At 39.9% G+C, this 21,845-nt stretch overlaps 2 protein-coding genes across 3 annotated transcripts; one reads left to right on the top strand and one right to left on the bottom strand.

Annotated features, from left to right (window-relative positions):
* Window positions 1–2,105: 2,105 nt before the first annotated feature.
* On the bottom strand, window positions 2,106–13,620 carry ushbp1 (Usher syndrome 1C binding protein 1). 2 transcript variants are annotated; one of them, XM_042512076.1, is made up of 14 exons: window positions 13,460–13,620; window positions 12,235–12,458; window positions 11,876–12,012; window positions 11,369–11,532; window positions 10,915–11,100; window positions 10,495–10,742; window positions 9,778–9,918; window positions 9,534–9,622; window positions 9,282–9,414; window positions 8,886–9,120; window positions 7,002–7,160; window positions 5,774–5,871; window positions 4,687–4,809; window positions 2,106–4,581 (listed from the first exon to the last, which is right to left on the bottom strand). In XM_042512076.1, the coding sequence occupies exons 1-14, from the start codon at window positions 13,463–13,465 to the stop codon at window positions 4,416–4,418; spliced, it is 2,109 nt and encodes a 702-aa protein (XP_042368010.1). In that variant the 5' UTR covers window positions 13,466–13,620; the 3' UTR covers window positions 2,106–4,415. The 2 variants fall into 2 exon arrangements, with proteins under 2 accessions (XP_042368010.1, XP_042368000.1); XM_042512066.1 differs by having other exon boundaries at window positions 8,886–9,147.
* A 648-nt stretch (window positions 13,621–14,268) lies between these two features.
* babam1 (BRISC and BRCA1 A complex member 1) lies at window positions 14,269–21,317 on the top strand. Its single transcript, XM_042514361.1, has 9 exons — window positions 14,269–14,386; window positions 17,302–17,747; window positions 17,842–17,900; window positions 17,985–18,105; window positions 18,206–18,284; window positions 18,407–18,431; window positions 18,535–18,664; window positions 18,759–18,845; window positions 21,078–21,317. The coding sequence occupies exons 2-9, from the start codon at window positions 17,316–17,318 to the stop codon at window positions 21,276–21,278; spliced, it is 1,134 nt and encodes a 377-aa protein (XP_042370295.1). The 5' UTR covers window positions 14,269–14,386; window positions 17,302–17,315; the 3' UTR covers window positions 21,279–21,317.
* The last annotated feature ends 528 nt before the right edge of the window (window positions 21,318–21,845 follow it).

The following is a 21,845-nucleotide window of genomic DNA, read 5'->3' on the forward strand; positions in this document are numbered from 1 at the left end:
GGTTTTGGTTTTATATGTACAAATCTTGAAAAATTTGTCTTTTGCATTGGCAAGAAATACAATGAAATGCCAAAAACCAAAAATGCGGTAATGTCGAGTGGTGGAAGAAACACTCCGACCTTTTACCTAAAGTTGCATTGTGTAGGATTTTGGTGGATATATTGACAGAAATAGAAAGAATATTAAAAGTATGGTTTCTTTAGCAACCAAAAAAAATTTAATTGTTGTGTTTATGTTATCTTAGAATGAGCCGTTTATATCTTCATAAGGAGTAGGTCCTTGTTTCGGGAGATCACCATGTTGCACTTCAGTGTTTCTACAATAACCTAGAACAGACAAACCAAAAACTGGCTCTACATCGGGCCATTTGTGCTTTTGCATCTGCCACCATAGTTAGAAAAAAAAAGGGGCTATCAGAATATTTAGGCTGCAGTGATGTCACTTGAATGTACAAATAGCTATGAGACAACAGTGTTATGTACAAGCTTTTTTGTTGTAGAAAACCTTTCTCCTAAGAAAAAATAAACATTAAAACTATTATAGTTAAAAAAAAAAATAGATACACGTTTCCAAAAAATAAAGTCCCATCATTTCTTGTTTTGCAGTTTTTTTGTATCCCATTATCTGTACCATTCTGCAAAGCAGCTCCTATCTGTGAAGATGCAGAGGGCCACATCACACTCCTGACACTTCAGAGAGGGGCCTGATTCTCCTGCCTGCTCTGCCTGCAGTCAACACAGAGTTTACATCCATGTGAGACCTTCCTGCTTAGACTGTCTCCTGATCTACCCATGTCTCATTATTATTATAGGGACTACCAGAGTTTATTCTAATGCATGAGGCGCTACCAATAACAGCGCGATAGATACAGCAGGATTAGACCAATCACAGTGCAGTTTGCTCCAGATGATGTATGGCATACGTAAGCGGATACAAAGCGTCGGTCGGTCTGCTGATTGGACGACAAAACCAAAACAAACCTCTGACCTCTTTCCAAAGGAACCATGGGAAACCAATATGGCGTTTAGCATCGATGCTAATATGCTTTTATCACCGAAATATGATTACTATATGGGCGGAAGACACCCAATTTCAGATCTGTCATCACAGATTTATTGAACAAGGTCCCGTAAAAAAACTCGATTTCCAGGGCTGAATAGAGAGGCTTCTGAAAGGTACAGCCGGGAGCTTTCACTGGCGAAAAAAGTAAGACGATCCGACAAACGGTCGCAGAGTTAGGACACTTTACATAAAGTGGAACAGAGTTTACGCCGGGCTCAGATTAATCATGTGGTCTGTTTGTTTTTCAGGGAGGAAGCCATACAGATAATTCATCTCACAGTAAGAACCTCCTGAACATCTGGATCAGAAACCAGGTGAGCACATACAGCGGCCCTCGGTGAGCAGCCCGTCTGCGATGTGCTAAACCGCGTACAAGACACAGTTTCAATCTTGAAAAGTTTCAGCTGGTTTCAGTTTGCAATCCTTACTGCTACACACCGCGAAATCTCTGTAATTATGTCACACTGCTCCTTTAAGTAATAGTAAAAATACCACAGTGTAAAAATACTCAAGCAAAAGTTCTGCATTCAAAATGTGACTTAGTATTAACATCAAAATATGGTACCAAAAGTAGAATTACTTATTATTCAGAATGGCCCGTGTCAGAGTAATGTCTATCATTGGGTTGCAAGTACTGATGCATTCAAGTGTTCATTACATTAATGTTGCAGCTGGTAAAGTTGGAGGTCATTTCCATAACTTTATACAATGCAGGGTAGTTTAATTTATAATAGTGTTTTATTATTTATTATTTGATCTGACCTTTATTTTCTTTAATAAATAATCTGAATCTGCAAAGTATCTGCAGCATAAAAATAATTAGAGTGTAAAAGTACATTTTTTGTCTCTGAAATGTGTTAGAAGTATAAAGTAGTAACATAAATTGGAAATTCTGAAGTAAAGTACAAGTACCTCAAAACTGTACTTAAGTACAATACTTAAGTAAATGTAGGCTTACTTAGTTACATTCCACTACTTTTGGTGTCCTAATATTTTCTTTTTTAATATTTATATTTTTATTGCATTTTCAAATCTGGGAACAACAACAGAAAGACAAATACAACATAATATATGACAAAAAGTTAGACATATATACATATATTCTCTTTGATAGTTACAATGTATAACATGAGCCTATTCAACAGTATTGTTAATTTTTAATACAGCATTTTAAATAAGAATCAGTACAGTTTCATGTACAGTATTTCTGCCTCTGCTTGAGGCTACATTAGCCACTACTAGCAGGACACACCTCTGAGTCTCTGATCTAACTGTTGATGGTTAAGTTGCATTGTGGGTAATGTAGGCACCAGGTATTAACAATGAAGGAGAATGTGTGGAATGAAAAAGTCGATATCTCTGGTTCTGCTGCATTGGTTTTGGTCCCGTCTATTGTGAAAATCAGAAATGTTGCAGGAGTGCAATGATTTATCAGTGGAGTGCTCTTTTTCCTTTTAAAAAAATCTAACTTTAAGCCATTGCTCTTTCCGAGAGGATGAGTTTTACACTAATTTCATCTTATAGCCTACCATTTTTGTTGGCACCAAGAAAATTTTTTTGTAAGTTATCTTTTTGGCCGTTAAGAATGGGAAATCCCATTAGGCTATGTTTTTTATACTATCAAGACACACAAGTAAGGTTTCCCTCCAGGTTGCTGCAGAGCCTCCAACATCTTGTTGGATTGTAAATTGTCATCTTTACACCGTCTAACTTCTCTAACCGGTCTGTAGCTCTTAGCTGGAAGCCCATTCATTCCTACTGAAGTTGTAAATCATTTTAAACAAGTCCCAAATATAAAGTTTTATTTGTTTAGCAAGTAATTTACTAACAAGCTGTATAGAATTATTTGCATGGCTGCTAGAAATAAAGGAAACATGGAAACATGTTTTTGGTGTGATTTGGCTGCACTGACCATTAAAAGAGGTGGAAATAGCAGAAGGGAGCAAGATGTAGAGATCTATGACGTACATTTTGTGAGCACATCAGCCATTGTCCTGGCCCCCATCCCCCCTCTCTGAGCTTTGTGACGGCAGTGCGGCTGGAGGGGACTGGCTTTATACAGTCAGCTTGTACGGGAAAAAGGACATGTGAGCTCTCGAGGTCAGTCCCGAGGTCCTCACAGTGTTCAGTCCTTGAATCAGCCTCGCACTTTCATGACTGCATGACAGCTGCTTCTCTGAAATAAGGAATGTGTCGTGTGACGTGTGAGTCCTGTTAGACAAGTTAAGCTTTGGATTCCTGTTCGTTTTATTGGTGACTCCCACAAGGGTTAAAAAAGACTGAAAAACTGACAGTGCGCTCTATGTTCTACTGCCCTAAATACTCTATTTACCTCTTCAGTGAATAAATGAACGGACTGATATAGATGTCATTGATGGGTTGACAGATAAATAGATGAATAGGTACATATTTCTTTTCAAGGGTAGAAAATTTAGTGTTAATTGTCACATATCTCCCCTGATTTCTCTCTTGTTCACTCAGTTAATATAAACTTTTTAATATATTTTTTTTTATTACATATTGGACAATTGTAGTTTTTTGACCTGATACTGGGTTTGATGAAAATTTAAAGGTCCCACATTATGCTCATTTTCAGGGTGAAACTTACTTTGGAGGTTTCTCCTAAAACATGTTTGCATGCTTTAGTGTTGAAAAAAGCACAATTATTTACCTCATATTGATTTCCTGAGTATACCTGTATTTGTCTCAAGCCCACCTCCAGAAAATCTGCTCTGATAGGTCATTGTTTGAGGGTCTTCCACATCTGTGTTTTGGTGTTTCTGCACCGTCACTGCAGCTGTGTAATGACCATAACAGCACAATAGCTGCAGTGTCTTCCTCTTTGGTTAAGTTATGACATCACAACTTCATTTTAAAGGCACAGTTTCACAGTTCGGACTTTGTGCATTTCTTGTTGGATTCAGAGTTTTGAAAGTTTCCAAAGACATGAAAATTGAACTATTTATAATATAGGACTTTTCAAGGATTAGTTCTTACAATTTATTCTGAACAGAAAATTAATGCGTTAACTAAAATTCATGGTGATCCATCTAATTGTTGTTGGCCATTTCACTCAAAGCCACAAGTTTCAAACTTTTGGTGGCGTGAGAGGAAGAGTCAGAGGATCAACAAGGTCAGCAGGATTAATCACCAGGGCCATCCATTTAACAAGACTGCTGTCATGGCTGAAAAATGTAATTCTGCAGTGATGATGCTTCTGTCTAAATGGAGCAATAAGTTGACAAATCATAAAAAAAACATGTGAGTGTCTTGAATTCAGAAGTACTGTCTGTTATAGTTGATGTGGATAAATGTGACTTTTATGACGCTGATCCTCTGTCTGAAGACTCACATCACAGAACGGTCTCTTCCCTCCTCCACTCCAAGGCCTCCCCTGCAGCTTTCTGAGCGCCACTCTGGTGGTGGTGACTCTCCGTCATGGCCGCCACTTTCTGCTCCAGCCGCCACACATGCTCACGGTATTTCCTGCGAATCTGCCGGTATGAGCTCAAGGCTTTACTGGAATGAGAGAAATCCAGAAAGATACATTTGCATTAACAATGACAGTACAAAAAAGACAAAAACATGCAGCGGTTTATTAAAGGCCTTTCTTGTAATCCTTACCTGTGAGCTTGTGTGAGCCGAGCGATCTGCTCTCCGTTATCCCTCCTGTGGGAGGTGCTGTCTGACAGAGCTGTGTTCAGTGAGTCTTGGACTAAAGCCAGTCTCTTTTTCAGGGCTTGTTCCCTGAAAAAGTAAAGATCACATAAAACAAAGGAAAAACATCATGTCAGTGTGATAATTTTGCTTAAAGCACTAAAGATCATCTCATAAACCAGATCATGTAAACAATCAGAGTTGTCTTCATGATGCGTCCCTGACTTGAGAGCGAATGTGGTGCAGAGAGCTAACAGCAGAGCTTTGTTTAGAAGTATTTACTACTGGAGGTCAGAGGAGAAAAAAGATGCTCTCTGAAGCACTTGATGAAGAGAACAAGAGGCCTTTTATGTCCAAAGGCTGCATTTCTGCTGATAGTGTTCCTAAGCAACAGATAAAACCAGGCAACAGATGCTTTAATGATTCGTTTTCTGCACTGACTACATTCATCGGGTACCTTTTTTCTTTCATCTGTGAATGCCCAGTTGACATTACATTCAATCATTTACCAGGTTTCCTTGTTAAGATATTTAAAAAGGCTAATGTTTTAATACATTATATATATATGCCATCTATAAAGTGCTTTTATTTGTAGTATTTTATAGTAAGGTATCATGTTTTTTGTTACATTCAGTGCCTTTTCAAACAATACAGTGCTGATTAAGCCTATAATTACCAGGGAAAGCTCTCTGTATTTTGTACTATACTGCATTTGTCGTGGTGTCTGTGGTGACTGTGGCGACTGGCACACCGAAATTGACATGTTTTAACTATCCAGAGCTAAAGGGGGCAGGAAGTATGGCAGAAACTATGCTAGAAAATCCTAAGAAGTGCCCAAGACTAGTTTTTGGAGTGGGTGCTACAGATAAAAAAAAAAACCCTCTGCATTTAGAGTAAGGATCAAACCTGATTTATGGTAGGGTGCTCAACATTTTTGAAAAGTTTTGCTCGGTAGAAATTAATTAGTCAGTTTCAATGTGAGCATCAGCTAAAGCGCCTGCACTCTAGCTTTAAACATTGGATTGCTGCATGCAGAGAAATGACAATGTCTCACCTTTGCAGGACGGCCTGCAGTTCTTTCAGAATGGGTCTGGATCGAGGATCAGCAATGTCCCCATCACCTCCTAACTTAGCTGCATTTTCACTGAGCCTCTAAAACAAAACATCCAATTAGGATTACCTTCAAAACTCATAAATCATTCCACATTCAATTTTGTATCAATGAATATACTGTAAATACAGACTGTTATCTGAAGCAGTGTCAGAGTACTTTTAGTTGTTCAACCAAAGAATGAGTTTTCGCAGTCAGTCTCACATTGTTTCATTTTTTTGGCCCATATGTTAGGAACCACTGATTTAAACAGAGCACATAGGAATACCATCATGCTGCGATTGGGCGTCATCGCGATTTTGGTTGAAATAGTCCACAGGATGAATTCCGTAAGAGCAGTCAGAAAGTCTGATGTGCATCTACCAGTGATACTTAACTTATAGCCTGCAGGCTATGTCTGGCCGGGAAAGGGTGCCAGGTGACCCACCAATCATTTTCTAATTCATAATGAAAAGAAACTGATTCACACTATAGATTTCTTTGTACTTTGAAGGTAAATAAGGTGCCAGGGTACATAAAAAAGCATCACAAAAGAGCTTGATAATAACTTCATAACAAAAGAGCAAGGAGAGGATCCCCTGGACCCACAAAGGTATGGGCTAAGCCCCAGATGTCCTGAAATTCTAGTAACACCCCTGTATATGGCAAATCTCAAAAGATAGAAAACAGGCGATTTATTTATTGCATATACTGATAAATATAGTTTTTAAAAATGTATTGGCCCCTGGCCTTCTGTCGTTTTGCAAAAGTGGCCCCATGTATACCATTAAAACAAAATACTGGGGAAAAAAAGAAAACACTGTTTGAGGGGATATTTTAACCCTTGAGTGCACGAAGGTCTGTGCACCACGGTTTCTGTTGTCCTGTGTCTCCAGTGATAGAAAGATGTGTTAAGCTGTTCAGCTCTCTCTCATTTGACAATGACAGAGGTGTGTGGTGCAGTATGAATCTGTGCCCAGCAGAAGACCTTGTGGAACCAAAATATCCCTCTTGGCCTGGAGGGATTCTGCTTTGGTGGATGTGTGATTTCCCATGTGGGACACCCAGATTTGAATCGGGTCTGCCACAGTAGACCAGCGTCCTGCTCCCTCTTGCTCATTTCACCTTGACTTTGTATTATTTGAAAATTAAAATAAAAGGTCTCTGTTAATGCTGTAGGAGTCTTTCCTACCTGTTGTTCGGTCTTACGATCCTCCATCTCCTCTCGGAGGCTTTCTGGAACGAACGCTCCAGCTGCTTCCTGGGCCTTCTGGGCCATTAAACCCCACTCCAGACACCTCAGCTCTTTCTCCTTGAGGCGGATTAAAGCTCGCAGATCTGACATCTCCTCCTGAAAAAGTTAATCATAAACCATAGTGTATAAAGAGTTGAACACATATATAGCATAAGAAAAGCTGTGTGTGTGTATTAGTGGAAGAAACACGAGATGTAGATACTTTATCACAAACATCAGATTTGTTTTGTGGCTGTTGTGGGAGGGGAAAGCTCCAGTCTGCACAATTTTGATACAATTTCTTTATTTGTCTGTTTTTAATAATTTATAGAATTGTATGGTTATCCGTCATATCCTAGCTGGAATCAAACTATGGAGGTTAGGGAAGTTCATAACCAAATCAAAAATATGTATTTTAACTCTTACCTGTAGTGCTAGATTTTATTAGTCCATGCTGTTTTGGTGTGAGCTGCAGAGTGCTGGCGATGTGGGCCGTAGAGATGTCTCCTTCTTTTTAATATATTAGAAGTGGATGGCACTCAGGTTGTTGTGCTAAAAGCGCCAAAAAATATATTTGAAAATTCAACCTTTTCAGTCAGCGCGCGATGTAAACATAGATGGCATCCCCCTCGACTGAGCTGTAACCGCCGTCAGTGGTGCTAGGTGAGGTTTCTATCTGTGAGCTGATATGGTTGGTAGGTGTAGTTCAGAAGAAAGAATATAGTTCCTACATGAAACTGCACACAATGAGGTCTGTGGATTATCTCGAGTAACTGAGACATGATTTTAAAAGGAGACATTGTTGTTAATTTTTTATGGTTCCGCGTCAGTGACAGCCGTGACAAGAGGCGTTATGTTTTTGGGTTGTCCGTCTCTTCGTATGGACATACGTAAGAATGCCTTGACAGAATTTCTTCAAATTAAGCACAAAAGTCCACTTGGACTCAGGGATGGTCTGATTAGATTTTGGTGGTTAAAGGTCAAAGCTCAAGGTCACTGTGACCTCGTCTGTCTTATTCTTGTGAGCGAGATATCTTAAGAACACCTTAAGGGAGTTTATTCAAATTTGACATAAACATTCATAAACATAAACATTAGAATTGGTGTTCAAAGGTAGAGGTGACTGTGACCTTGCATTTGTCTAATTTTTCTGTTGATGGACTTGAGGGAGCTTCTTTAAATTTGGCTCCAACACCTACTTGGACTCAAGAATGAACTGACTAGAATCTGGTGGTCAAAGGTCAAAGACACAGTGACCTCATACAACTTGTTTTTGGCTATAACTCAAGAACCCTTCACAACCATCTTAAAACTGTGCTGATTGTATCGATCTTTTACATCCGTCCAGACATGGGTGTAAACTGTAAGTGCAACTTGACCGGTGTGCGGAGGCACACAACTGTGTGGTTATATATCTGGTTTTAATATTTTTTTGCACTTTGAGCACCACAAGTTGAGTGCCATCCAGTTCTGTTATATTGGAGAAAAGGCAGACCAGAACAATCTATGTTATAGCACTACAGGTAAAAGGAAAAAAATATATTTTTGATTTGGGGGTGTACTGTTACTTTAACATTTTAAATATTAGGATGTCAACACCTTTTCTGTTTTGGATTTACATTTTCAAAATGTCAAACTATGATTGCTTTACCAGTTTCAGGTCTCTCAGTGTTCCCCATTCTCACTAGATTCGCAGTATGAGATGCTGGCAGTGTCTTGCACTCATAACAACTATGAAATTAGCACAAAAGATACTTTTATCTCATGATCTCTTCATGAAAGTTTTTTTGTTTGCTTCAGATCTTGATTTTTGATGCACACGTTAGGATAGGGAGCTCCTACCCTGACAGAGATGAGCTCATAGAACAGAGAAGCTTTCTCTTTCTTGGTATCAGGAGGTTTGGTGTTTTCTTTCATCACATGTCCCCCTCTTGATCCAGCTGGGAGACCAGTTTCAGGGCTCATTTCGCTCACAGTTCCTGGGCTTGGCTTAGGTAGACGAAGGGCTGCCCGCTCCTTCTTTAGGCGCTCGATTTGCTGACGGAGAACAGCCTCTCGCTCTGGCTGTTCAGATGTCCTGAAGGGTTTATGGGTAGTGAGTGATCTGATGATATGCAATAGTTTAAAATGTAATCCTTTCTATTTGCAATTTCAGTTGGCCAATATTAATGCATACTTTCCTTTCTACACATTTATATTACTGTGCTTGAATGTACAAAGAGCACTTTCAAACGTTACCTCTGCTCTGTGTGACTCCGTGTTTCCGTCTCCTCTGTGACCCCTGCTGTTGAGAAGGAGGTGGACAGCTCCTCAGTTCCCATTTTCAAGAGCTGAGCTGATGGCCTGTCGGGCTGCTGCTTGTCACCGACCTCTGATGAGAGGAAAAACTGTGAGCCTGACTGTGTGTTTAGTGCATGAGTGGATGACATGCATATCTACTGTATACGAGCCACTGAGTTTAGGCAGTATTCAAACATGGCATTCAAACACCTGCTGAGTCCGTCTGCAGAGGAATGCCTTGCTGCTTCTTGGCGTCATAAAGTGACAGCAGCTCGCTGTAGGCCTCCTCGCACTCCTCACTGTCAATCACGAGCACAAAGACAACATACGACCTCACTGCATGAGAAGAACCCACATTAATACTGTCAAATGGCTGTCCTGAACACATTCATTATTTTTGAATGGCCTTGAATGGCCTTTGTACGTGTGTGTCAGCTGTGGTTTATGTGTGTACCAGTATCTGAGAGCCATCTGCAGGGCAGAGCAGTCAGCCTCAAGTCTGTTTAGTGTTAAACTGATCTGCTCTGACTCTCCCTTCCTTCGCTCCAGAGCTGCAGTCAGCCGTTCATTTCTGGCCCTCAGCCTCTCAATGCACCTGTGAAATTGAAGGAGAAAATATGAGGGGATTGAGCGCAAAAACCTTTAATTCATAAAACATTTTAAATAATGAAGCTGCCTCAGAGGAAGAAACAGTTTTACTGTATTGGTTTAGTCAAGCCAGAACTGGTCATGCTGGCAGGATTCTGACTAGAGGTTTAAGACTGCCATTGACCTTCCTGCATGTTACCATTTTCCAAATTCTCTCCTTTTGCATATCCAGGGCTGTCACCATTTGCAACACTTGCAGTGCTTTTAGTGCTTTTCGTGAAACAACAACCTCGAGCTTGCAACTTATATGCTAAAATGTCTTTTTCCCAGTTTTCCCAAACACTGTATAAATAATAAAAATAGCTACTGTCACTCATTGGTTCATAGACGTCCATTTTAAAGCGACTTATTTAGTGTAGCCATGCTAACGTGCCAATATAATCAACCTGACCTTGACAGGTCAAACTTGCTATAATAAGTTATCACAATACAAATAAATTTGAGTAATACACAGATATCCTGCCAGCAAAGACTCTGCTGCTCCCCGCAGACTAAACCATCTTTATCCCCTCCACAGACTCACCTGTTCAGTCGCTCTGTCTCAGACTCCAGGCTGATGGGGCTCGGACAGGGACTGCACGAGTTAACAGAGCCGACTGGAGAACCATCCCCACCCACAGACAGAGGTGTCATCGCTCTGGCTGCTCTTCTGTAGAGTAACGGTGAACCAGGGAATGGAGGAGACGCCCAGTCTGGACTGAGAGCCCCAGCAGTGGGTCGGTAGGAAGGAGAGCGACTGCCTGACCTCCAGGCTTTATGGAGACCGACCAGCTGAGAAACAAGAGAAAAGGTACTACATTTATTTCTTCTGTTTGAAATCATTCATTGAGTTGAATCACTAGTTTTTATACTATTTATGTTCTCAAACTTCCTAAGTTGATTGGTGTTTTCAGCATTTTTATATTTCACTTTCTCCTGTCGTAAATGAAACCCTCTCTCCCACCTTGTTCTTCTCCTCCATATGAGTGATGTTGCTCTGTGCTCTCTCCAGCTCCTCCTGGTGACCCTGTAAGGTGCCTCTGAGAGCAGAGTCCCGCTTCTCCAGATCCAGGAGGTCCTCCTGATACTGTTCCTTTGGGAGGCCTGGTGGGCACGAAATCCCAAACTCTGTTTCCATCTCCTCCAGTATCTGCAAACCAGAGCCAAAATTACTGAAGGGGCTGACGGGAGTCTAAAGATAGCCTGAACAGTGACATATTTTTCTCCTATGGCAATTTATTAAAACTCAGACAGACACAACAATGTTTTTTCACTTCATGACACCAGAGAATAGCAAAGGTAGTGGCAAAACCTGTCAGGAAATTTGACCCAACATTAGATTTTTGTTGAAATCTGCAGCTGTATAAAAAATACATCAAAAACCTCACATTATAAATAAGAGATTAATATTTTAATACCTGAGTGGCTTTAAACCAGCTCTCCTGGGCCGCTCTCAGGTGCTCTCTGTGTTTGTGCTGGTCAGAGGCTGTGATGGGGGCGGCCCAAGACCTTTTACAGCTGATAGAGTCCTCCACTGATGATAAAACCTCCTGGAGTTGAGTCCAGACTACTCCACCGCCCCCTAGTGCATGAAAAGTAGAGGTGCAATTACTCATGTAACTCGACCCTAACCCTAACCCTAACCCATGTCCTGAGGGTCAGTTTTATATTCTACCAGAGCAGAAACAGCCTATGAAAAAAAAAATGAATATATTTTTTTAAAAAAGCTTTCTTTAACAGTTTTCACTTTCTATGCAAGATTTTCTATCAAGTTAACTTGCTGTCTTTTACAGATTAAATATTTAACATAAAATTGGACACAAAATGTCTTGTTTGGCCTAGTTGCAGGAAAGATCACCTACATACAGTGCAGATGTAAAGCATCCAAAAGATGACAAAGTAATGTTAGGTGTGTCTTTGCCAACCTCTGTCAGTCAGTGGAGGGTCAGACGTGGCAGTGGAGGCGATGCTCCTCTCTGGGCTTCTCCTGACCAGCCTGTGGGACAGGAGGTCTGGAACCAGAGGCCTGGATGGTCCTGGTGATCTCAGGTCCCCTGGTTCACTGCAGAACACCACCAAAATAATTGCTTATAAATAACAGTGTAAACTGTGTTTACTTTGAAACAAGCTAAGCAGACCAATATATAATGTACTGACGGGAAAATATGAAAAAATCTTTATTTGGAGAAAACTCAAATCAATTAATTCAGATAAATTTTATGCCTCACATTGGTGCCACAGTTTCATAAATCCCATATCTAAATATTGTCTTGACTAATGTTACCTTGGTGCCTTTAATGACCCCATCTTCTTGTTCAGGTCAGCGATGATGCTGAGCAGCGTGCCTACTTCGGCCTCACACTGAGCCAGTTCTGCTGCTGAAGGCTCGAGATTGGCTGTGGGATCCGAGTTCTCAGGGTCAAGGGTCATATGTTCGATGGGGATCATCACCTCCGTGTCACACCCTGACCCAGCATCCAGGCTGTCACATCTGACCAGGCAAGAATCCTGCACACATGAGGTCATTTGGATTTTCAGTAATTTGCCATTTGTTGTCATTATTTTAGCTTTTTACTGCCATTTTCTTATGTTCTTCCCTTCAGTTCTTACATATATTTATCCCAATAATACACACTAAGTGTGCGTTCTTGCTGCCTGTTTATAATCATCCTCCACTGAAGACTGGCTCATAATTAATGTGAGCAAAATAATGTGTTATCCTGTTGAAGCAGACATTGTTACTACACTGTTTAGCCGCTATTGTTTTAAGCGGCGGAAAAGGAGGAAACTAAAACATCCTGAGATCCAACTTCCTGCCTCGCAAATATTTGTGGACTAACCATCTTTTGTTGTTCTCAAAGAATGTCGGCTAAAATAAATTAGAACACAGTGTTAATTCTGCTATTAAGTAGATATGATGTCAAAGAATTTGCCGAAGTGATACAAAACACTTTTGATTGTGTAAATTCTAACATATATTGTAAATTTCATACATCCTTACATGCTTTAAATTCCTTATCCATCCACCAATACATCCACTTTACCCACCTCTTCCAGAGTCACAGGGGAAATATTTATGCATGCACTGGTTAGAAAACGAAGAACCACCGTAGATAATTTACCAGCTAAACACTCACATTTAAAGTCTCTGGCTATTTAGATTCTCAAATTCACTCAAGTATTTGAATGTGGGAAGGACATCACTTACATAATGTAAAAATGTATGTATGTAATGCCACTCAATCAACAATTTTACTCACTAAACATTCTGCTACTAATTCACAATAGTATAATCAGATTTCATGCCAGTGCAAGAGGGTGTAGTTCTGTGTAATCCTTCCTATCTCAAGAGTGTTATTTTAGCCAGCAGTTTCACAGGTGACTGGTTTCAGGCTTACGAGTTTCACAGACTTGTCAAATTTACACAGTAAACATCCAAGCCATGCAAAGTCCAATAAAATAAGCGACATATTGTCAAACAAACACTGAAAGACTTCATCATAACCTACCTCCATGCTTCTTGATCCTGATGTCTGCAGCAGTGATTTAGTTCCTGATGTGGCAGTTCACAACCTATAATTAAACATTTGACAAACTAAGGATGTTTTCTTCAGTCTTGCTATTTTTGTGTTTTTATATTTCCCAACAGTTCAGTCAGTCACTGCTACAGTCTGCTGTTAGCATGTCTGCACAACAGTGTTTAGTGTGATGAGTGAAATAAGTGGAAAACACTCAGAAAGTCATCCCCACCCATTCCCCGTCACTTTATGTCCTTTCCTGTTTTGGCCGCATGTAGCTTCCACGCCTTTTCACATAAAACTGTGTACTATGATGTTATGTAATTTAAAAAAATGTATAAAGTTACAATCAGTTTTGACCATAGCATTGACGTAAGACACGTGTTAGTGTTTATTTTTATCTCTGTTTACTGCAAAGATAGTTTCTACTCATTTAGTGAGCTGTTCTAAAAGGTGATCAGCTGAAACCAAACTTGAATTTTGCAAGATAATATATTCAACATTAGTTTCCTGTAGGGATGTGAGAACTGAGAGCAGTACATTACGCCCTAAAGATATGTATATGAATAACTTTTGTAGTTCTGATTCACAAAATGGATTAGCAGTAATGGAGGACTTCATTCCTTAAACTTACGATTTTTTTTTACCGCCACAAATATTGTTTTTACGACTACAATCACCACCACCATCTCCAAAAGGAAAAAAGACGGAGGAAAAAGGCAGAAAAATGTATCCTTGTCATTAAACTCCACTACCCATAATGCCACGATACTTCCCGTTTCCGGTTTTGATCATTTCCGGTAAGGAAGTTATCCATTCAAAACCAAAACAAATGTTTGTTCGTCGTCGACATATTTTACAACTTTCAATGACTTTCCCCTTTAATTGAATCATAGAAGTTTTGCAGTTACTCATCACGTAAGTGTATTTTGACATTTTAACATAAAACATGCTCTACGTCTTTATTGGTCTGCTTTGCTCTAGTTTCTCTTGAAGCTAATGCTAACAGCTCACTTGGCTTCTGCGCTGTCATCAAACATCACCTACATAGACTCTGGCTTTCTGGACATTTTGATCGATGCATTTCTAGCTAAACTATGCATCCTGTAAAGATAAAACACCTCACATTTTGTTATTCCAGTTACACTGCGTTCACAAAGACAGAATCGTAGTTTATTGTGAACTAGCATGATTTTTAAACCAAAAAGAAAAAACAGAAAGTTATTGCAGACATTGGTTGTGATTCTGAGTTTCATGCAGATTTCTTGTTCCCATTGTACCATCTGTGTTGGACTTCATAGTAACTCTTGTCTTGATGTTTTAGGATTTATAGTCAGTTTTCTCCTATTTGCAGTTGCTGCTGGTATTTTTTGAGAGGCAGGTACTCTGTTACCCATCAGATTTGATGACCTGCTCAGAAAGTTTTGCTATACTGCCACTACAAATGCTTTTAACATGGTCACACATTATATTTTGAAAGTTTTTAGCAAAAGAGGTGCTATCTGGGATATTTATCAAACGAATATTATTCACATAATACACTGACAGTGTATAGAACAAATTAATACTGTTCAAATATTTTTTTTCACAATTTACCGGTGCCCCAAGCGACATCTTCAAATGTCTTATTTTGTCTGACAAAACAGTCCAATCACAAAACATTTAATTTATAAGCTGCAGCTGCAGATCTTTGCTATCCACAGTTGGGAGCATTTATCTATCTTATATCTGTCCCCAGCTGAATACTATATACCCTATCAAAAATATTGTACAGAGTAAATTATGTTTAAAACATTTACTTTTGCAACATAGCTGAAATTTATTTGCGTCATATAATCTGATCAGTCACAGCATTTTTGGAACACTTGTTTAAAGATCAATATTCTCAAACAAACACCGAAAGACTTCATCATAACCTACCTCCATTCTTCTTGATCCTGATGTCTGCAGCAGTGATTTAGTTCCTGATGTGGCAGTTCACAACCTATAATTAAACATTTGACAAACTAAGGATGTTTTCTTCAGTCTTGCTATTTTTGTGTTTTTATATTTCCCAACAGTTCAGTCAGTCACTGCTACAGTCTGCTGTTAGCATGTCTGCACAACAGTGTTTAGTGTGATGAGTGAAGTAAGTGGAAAACACTCAGAAAGTCATCCCCACCCATTCCCCGTCACTTTATGTCCTTTCCTGTTTTGTCCGCTTCGACGCCTTTTCACATACAAGTGTGTATTAGGATGTTATGTAATTCAAGAAATGTATGAAGTTACAATCAGTTTTGACCATAACATTGACGTAAGACACGTGTTAGTGTTTATTTTTATCTGTATTGTTACAAATATAGTTTCTACTCATTTACCCACACTGAGTGAGCTGTGCAAAAAAGTGATCAGCTGAAACCAAACTTGAATTTTGCAAGATAATATATTCAACATTAGTTTCCTGTAGGGATCTGAGAAGGGAGAGCAATACACTACACCCTAAAGATGTGTATATGAATAACTTTTGTAGTGCTGATTCCCAAAATGGATTAGCAGTCATGGAGGATTTCTTATAATTATGATTATTATTTATTTTTTTTACCGCCACAAATATTGTTTTTACTACTACAATCACCACCAAAATCTCCAAAAGGAAAAAAGACGGGGGGGAAAATGGCAGAAAAATGTAACCTTGTCATTAAACTCCACTACCCATAATGCCACGATACTTCGTATTTCCGGTTTTGATCATTTCCGGCGAGGAAGTTGTCCGTTCAAAACCAAAACAAATGTTTGTTCGTCGTCGACATATTTTATAACTTTCAATGACTTTTCCCTTTAATTGAATCATAGACGTTTTGCAGTTAGTCATCACGTAAGTGTATTTCGACATCTTAATATAAAACATGCTCTACGTCTTTATTGGTCTGCTTTGCTCTAGTTTCTCTTGAAGCTAATGCTAACAGCTCACTTGGCTTCTGCGCTGTCATCAAACATCACCTACATAGACTCTGGCTTTCTGGAAACTATTCATCCTGTAATGATAAAACACCTCACATTTTGTTATTCGAGTTAGCTGCAAACTGCACTTTGCAGAATCGTAGTTTATTGTGAACTAGCATGATTTTTAAACCAGTTTTTTTTTTTAGAAAGTTATTGCAAACATTGGTTGTGATTCTGAGATTCATGCAGCTTTCTTGTTGCCATTGTACCATCTGTGACTTCATACTAACTCTTGTCTTGATGGTTTTAGGATTTATAGGCAGTTTTCTTGGTACTCTGTTACCTATCAGATTTTATGACCTGCACAAAAAGTCTAGCTAAAATCCCACTACCAATGCTCCTAACATGGTCGCACATTATATTTTGAAAGTTTTTAGCAAAAGAGGTGCTATTGGGGATATTTATCAAACAAATATTTTTCAAATAATATATTGATTGTGTGAAGAGCTAAATAATATTGTCCAAATAGTATTTCACAATTTACCAGAGCCCCAAGCGACATCTTCAAATGTCTCATTTTGTCTGTCAAAACAGTCCAAACACCAAAATATCTAATTTACAAGGATATGAACCAGACAGCAGCTGCAAATTTTAGCTATCCCCAGTTGGGAGCATTTATCTATCTTATATCTGTGCCCAGCTGAATGCTTTATACTCATAGCTGAAATTCATTTGGGTCACAAAATTTGATCAGTCACAGAATTTTAGTAACACTTGTTTAAAGATCAATATTAATTTGTATTTACATTTTATTATCAGTGGATGACAACCACAGGTAAATGTATACTATCACTACTGTGTTGATAGTTTCTCTTCTTGACCAGCCAACCTCAACATCTCCACTTCTTTAGTAATCTCTGTATCCATGGAGACGCCAGAGCCGGGCCCAGCAGATGGAGAGGAGCGCCTGGTGGAGCTGCGTCCTCGGACACGGTCCAACCCTGAAGGTGCTGAGGACCGTCGTAGCAGCACGGGCAGCCTTGGAGGAAACAGCAACCCCAACATATCTCAGCCCGCTGTGGGAAGTCGTGTTGAGGGTGAGGGCGAGGCTTCAACCAGCGACAGTCCTCCCAGTTCCACCACCACAACTGTCTCAGCAGCTGCAGCTCAGACTGCAGCTCCTGTCACAGTGGCGGCAGCGGCTGCAGGCAGCACCACAGTGCCACTATCAACTGCGTCTGTTGCAGCCAAAGAGAGGCCGAAGCCGACACAGCAGCAGCCCACACTGACAACCCCCATCCCTCCGCCAGCAGAGTACCAGCTCAGAGTGCCCCGTGTCAACTGTCCAGAGAAAGTGGTAGGCCCGCTTCACAGATCTGATTTGTGTTTCACATGAAAATCAAAGCTCACTTTCATTAAAAGGCTTAATCTATCTGGTGTTCTCATGGCAGATCATCTGCTTAGACCTTTCTGAAGAGATGTCTTTGCCAAAGTTGGAGTCTTTTAACGGGTAAGCAACAGTCAAGTAAACTTTAATTCCACAGTGCTTGTATTAGTTGTCATCATTGCCTAATTGATTAATCTTTCCAAATAGGTCTAAAACTAATGCGCTAAACATTTCCCAGAAGATGATTGAAATGTTTGTCAGAACCAAACACAAGATTGACAAACGTCATGAGTTTGCCCTGGTCGTCGTCAATGATGATGCTCTGTGGGTGAGTGCAGGAACATTTTAATGTGCTCCAAATGTTTCATACGTTTTTCTAGAATATTGTCGTCTTTTTCCTCTTCTCATGTGTAATTTATGTGTCACAGTTGTCAGGCTTCACCTCTGACCCCAGGGAGCTGTGCAGCTGTCTGTATGACCTTGAGACCAATGTGTGCGAGTCCTTCAGTATCCTTTCACTCAAAACTAACACTTAAACATGAAAATAAATGCTGTACTATGAAGCGATACATAGGACATAGATTTAATGCTGATGGTTGTTACATGTTAGCCTTAACTGTGCTCTGTAGACCTGGAAGATCTTCTTAATGTAATGTAAGTTCTGTCTGACTTGAAACCTTTTTGGCCTCTTAAAATACAATCAACATTACATACAAGTGTTTAGAGAAGGTCAGCTCTTTTTCTGTTGCACACATAGTCGTCAGAAGATCGAGCTGCCGTCAATGGAAAATGTCCAGACCGTCCCTCCTCCATATGTGGTGCGGACGGTGCTGATCTACAGCCGTCATGCCGGGCAGCTTCAGTTCAACCCTTCAGAGGCTGTTAGTGTGAGTATGGGACCCTGTAAGATATCCAGCTTCGAGTAGTGCATTTACTTTACACAAAAGTGAAAGTCTTGCTTGATCTTGTTTCCTGCCACAGAAAATGCTGCAGTCTCCATATTTTTTCTTTGATGTGGTCTACCTACATAACGGGTCGGAGGAGCAGGGGGATGAGACCAGCTGGAGGGTGAGTGAATCAGCTCATGAAGTGACAGTGATCCAGCATTTGTGCTGTGGCTCTGGTTTGTTTGCCGTTGTGATTTAGTAAAGTATTTCAGTTGGATAGAAGAACTCCAGTAGCACATTTGGTATCAGTAAGTAGTAACTTCTGTTTCAGACTATTTGAAAAACCTTCCTGCTGAGCTTTCAGAAGGTCAAAGTGGGTATTTATTTTCTTAAATTCATGTACTTTAACTTTCAATGTTTCATGTTACCACACAATATGTTTTGCATTCCCTCTGATCCACAGAGAAATACTGAGCAGTATTATGATTGTTATTGTGTCGTAGACCGCTGCTGGTTACGACCAGCCGTGTGTGCCTCACCTGTCCGTGTCATTGCAGCGACATAGATAGCTAGTATGGGTAGATAAGCTGGCTCTGTTCTCGAGATGGATTGTAGCTGTGATTATGATTGTAGTCATGGGATGACATTGCTTTGGCCGTTGCTGTCACTGTGATTGTGGCTGTAGTCATGACTGTACTTAAGTTGTCATGTTTGCATGACAAATTTGTCTATAAAAGTTTTAACAGTAAGTACATGCAGGGGTTGTGTGTATGCAGTGAGCGGATGCTTGTGTTGGCTGGACATTGTATTGAGGCTACTGTGTTCAACTCCTGTGGTGAATTGGTAACACATCTGTAATATCTGATGGAAGCACCAAAGTTTCAAATCCTGTGTTGCTTGATAATGTTTTGTTGGCTAATGTTAAAGGCATAATTCACCCCCAAATAATCATTTGTATATCAATAATCCCTCTGTGTTTTGCTGAATTTGTGAAACATCTTTCTTTTTCTTTGATGCATTTACAGCAAATAAAAAATCCAAAAACAGAGAACATCTTTGATAAATTGTACTAAATGAGCGCTGCATTTACCAACAGGAAAATACATCAAAACATACATCTACATATTTTCAAACTAATGTAGTATTATGCAAATCTCATTCATCCAGTCATATGCTCAGTACTTCCCAAACACATTTTTGCTTTTTATGCCTCCGCGCCGGCAGTCGCTGGGGTCTGAGACATTGTGTTTTCATGTTGTCTGTCCATCTGTCCCATTCTTTTGAACGCGATATCTCAAGAACACCATGAGGGAATTTCTTTAACTTCGACAGAAACTTCCACGTGGATTCAACGATGAGCTGGTTAGATTTTGGTGGTTAAAGGTCAAAGTCATGGTGTCCTTGTGTCTGTGTCATTCTCGTGAAAGTGATCTCACGAACAACTTGAAGGAATTTCATCAAATTTGGCTCAAACGTCCACCTGGACTCAAGAATGATGAGAATGATGAAAAGTTGGCAGTCAAAGGTCAAGGTTATTATAACTTCATGTCTTTGGCCGTAGAGAATTAATTCGCTAGTTATGAAATAATAGATGAAGTGATAACATTATATATTCAAAAGGTCAAAGGTCATCTTTATTGTGTAAAGAAGAGGGTGTCAGCAGGTTTCATAGAGGTTTCCATATTATCCATATTATCAGTTGTTTTAAGTGGAAGTAATAAAATGGTGCAGTTAGCTGTAAAACTACTTCAGGTGTCGTGCGGATGAGGTGATGAACTGTCTGTATCCAAAAGGTCAACTTCACTTTGTCATCATAATGTTCTGCAAAAACCACTTTTATGTCCATAACTCAACAACATAACTCACTAACAGAAGTGGAGACATTTGGCCAGAGACTGAATTGGTGACACTAATCTTGGATGTCCACCTCAAAACTGTACTGATTGTACAGGTTTTTAATGCTGCCAGGGGAAGATGTGTGTGATGCATGCGTGCTTTCACAGACATGGATGTAAACTGTAAGAGAAACTTCTTGAGCGATTTTGGAGGCATACAACAGTGAAGCGGTAATTCTAGTTTGCTGTTGTTGAACGCAGCCCCCCTTTACTGCGATTCATCATGACGCGTTTGGATTCTTTGTTCACTGAGTTTTCTTCACAAATTTAATGTGATGTAGGTGTGTGGTTTATATACAAGTGATCATTTTATTGGTGAAGAACTTTAACAGGAGCAGTCACAGAACAGCTTCTGTAGCCATATCCATAGCATCATAGATTCAAAAACAAATACAGCCAGAGTCCGAGTCCTCTGTATTATTACACCTTCCTGTGTTTTCTAGATAATTCACTCAGGTACTCTTGACATCTTCCTTCGGCCCTGTATTTCAACGGTGTGGTATGTTTTCTGTCTTCAGGACAACTACACGTCTTTCTGCAACCTGGACTCAAAGGGCATGTGCTATCGCTTTGAGGTTTCCCTGGGAGGACCCGCCATCGAGCTGCACAACTGCATGGCCAAACTTCTGGCTCACCCTTTACAGAGACCTTTCCAGAGCCACGCGTCTTACAGCCTGCTGGAGGGGGATGACCCCCAGGACATTGAGGCAACCGTGTAAAACCAGACAGCGGTTTTCCGTGTGCACCTCATTGAGGGTTTTTTTTCCATTTCCTGCTGACAAGCAATAATTTGTAGGAATATTTCGCAAAACCAGACGTGACTCTAAAGAGACAAGGGGTTGTCGGCAGGTTTCTGTTAACTCATCAAGGTTTCCATAAAAGAATGAATGAGTCATCTATTGTTGATAATCGGAAGTAATAAAGTGATTCAGCTAGCTGTGAAATTACTGGAGGTGTCCTGTGGATGAAATGGATGGCAGAGAGTTCAGGAGCAGGACAGGAGTAAAAGAAGACTAAGAAAGGATTTTAGAAAAGGAAGATTGTTAATTCTTAAACTCACCTCCTCCGTATGTTTTTCTTTCAAATCTTAAAGGTCCAGTGTGTAGGATTTAGAGGAATACAGCATATTATCAAAAACGGAATATAATATTAAGTGTGTTTTCTTTAATGTAAAATCACCTGAAAATAAGAATCGTATTTTCGGTACCACAGAATGAATCATTTATATCTACATAGGGAGTGGGTCCTCATCCATGATGTCCAGCACGTTGTTTCTTCAGTAGTCC

Source organism: Plectropomus leopardus, chromosome 3, assembly GCF_008729295.1.
Source record: "Plectropomus leopardus isolate mb chromosome 3, YSFRI_Pleo_2.0, whole genome shotgun sequence".
In the NCBI taxonomy this organism is placed as follows: Eukaryota; Metazoa; Chordata; class Actinopteri; order Perciformes; family Serranidae; genus Plectropomus; species Plectropomus leopardus.

Coding starts and splice junctions, on each gene's coding strand:
- ushbp1 (XM_042512066.1), bottom strand. Junction 12,013..12,234: donor GGGTCATTAAAGGCACCAAG/GTAACATTAGTC, acceptor GGTGTTCTGCAG/TGAACCAGGGGACCTGAGAT. Junction 10,743..10,914: donor ATATGGAGGAGAAGAACAAG/GTGGGAGAGAGG, acceptor CTTGTTTCTCAG/CTGGTCGGTCTCCATAAAGC.
- babam1 (XM_042514361.1), top strand. CDS start 17,316: ATGGAGACGCCAGAGCCGGGCCCAGCAGATGGAGAGGAGCGCCTGGTG. Junction 17,748..17,841: donor TCAACTGTCCAGAGAAAGTG/GTAGGCCCGCTT, acceptor TTCTCATGGCAG/ATCATCTGCTTAGACCTTTC. Junction 18,106..18,205: donor TCAATGATGATGCTCTGTGG/GTGAGTGCAGGA, acceptor TATGTGTCACAG/TTGTCAGGCTTCACCTCTGA.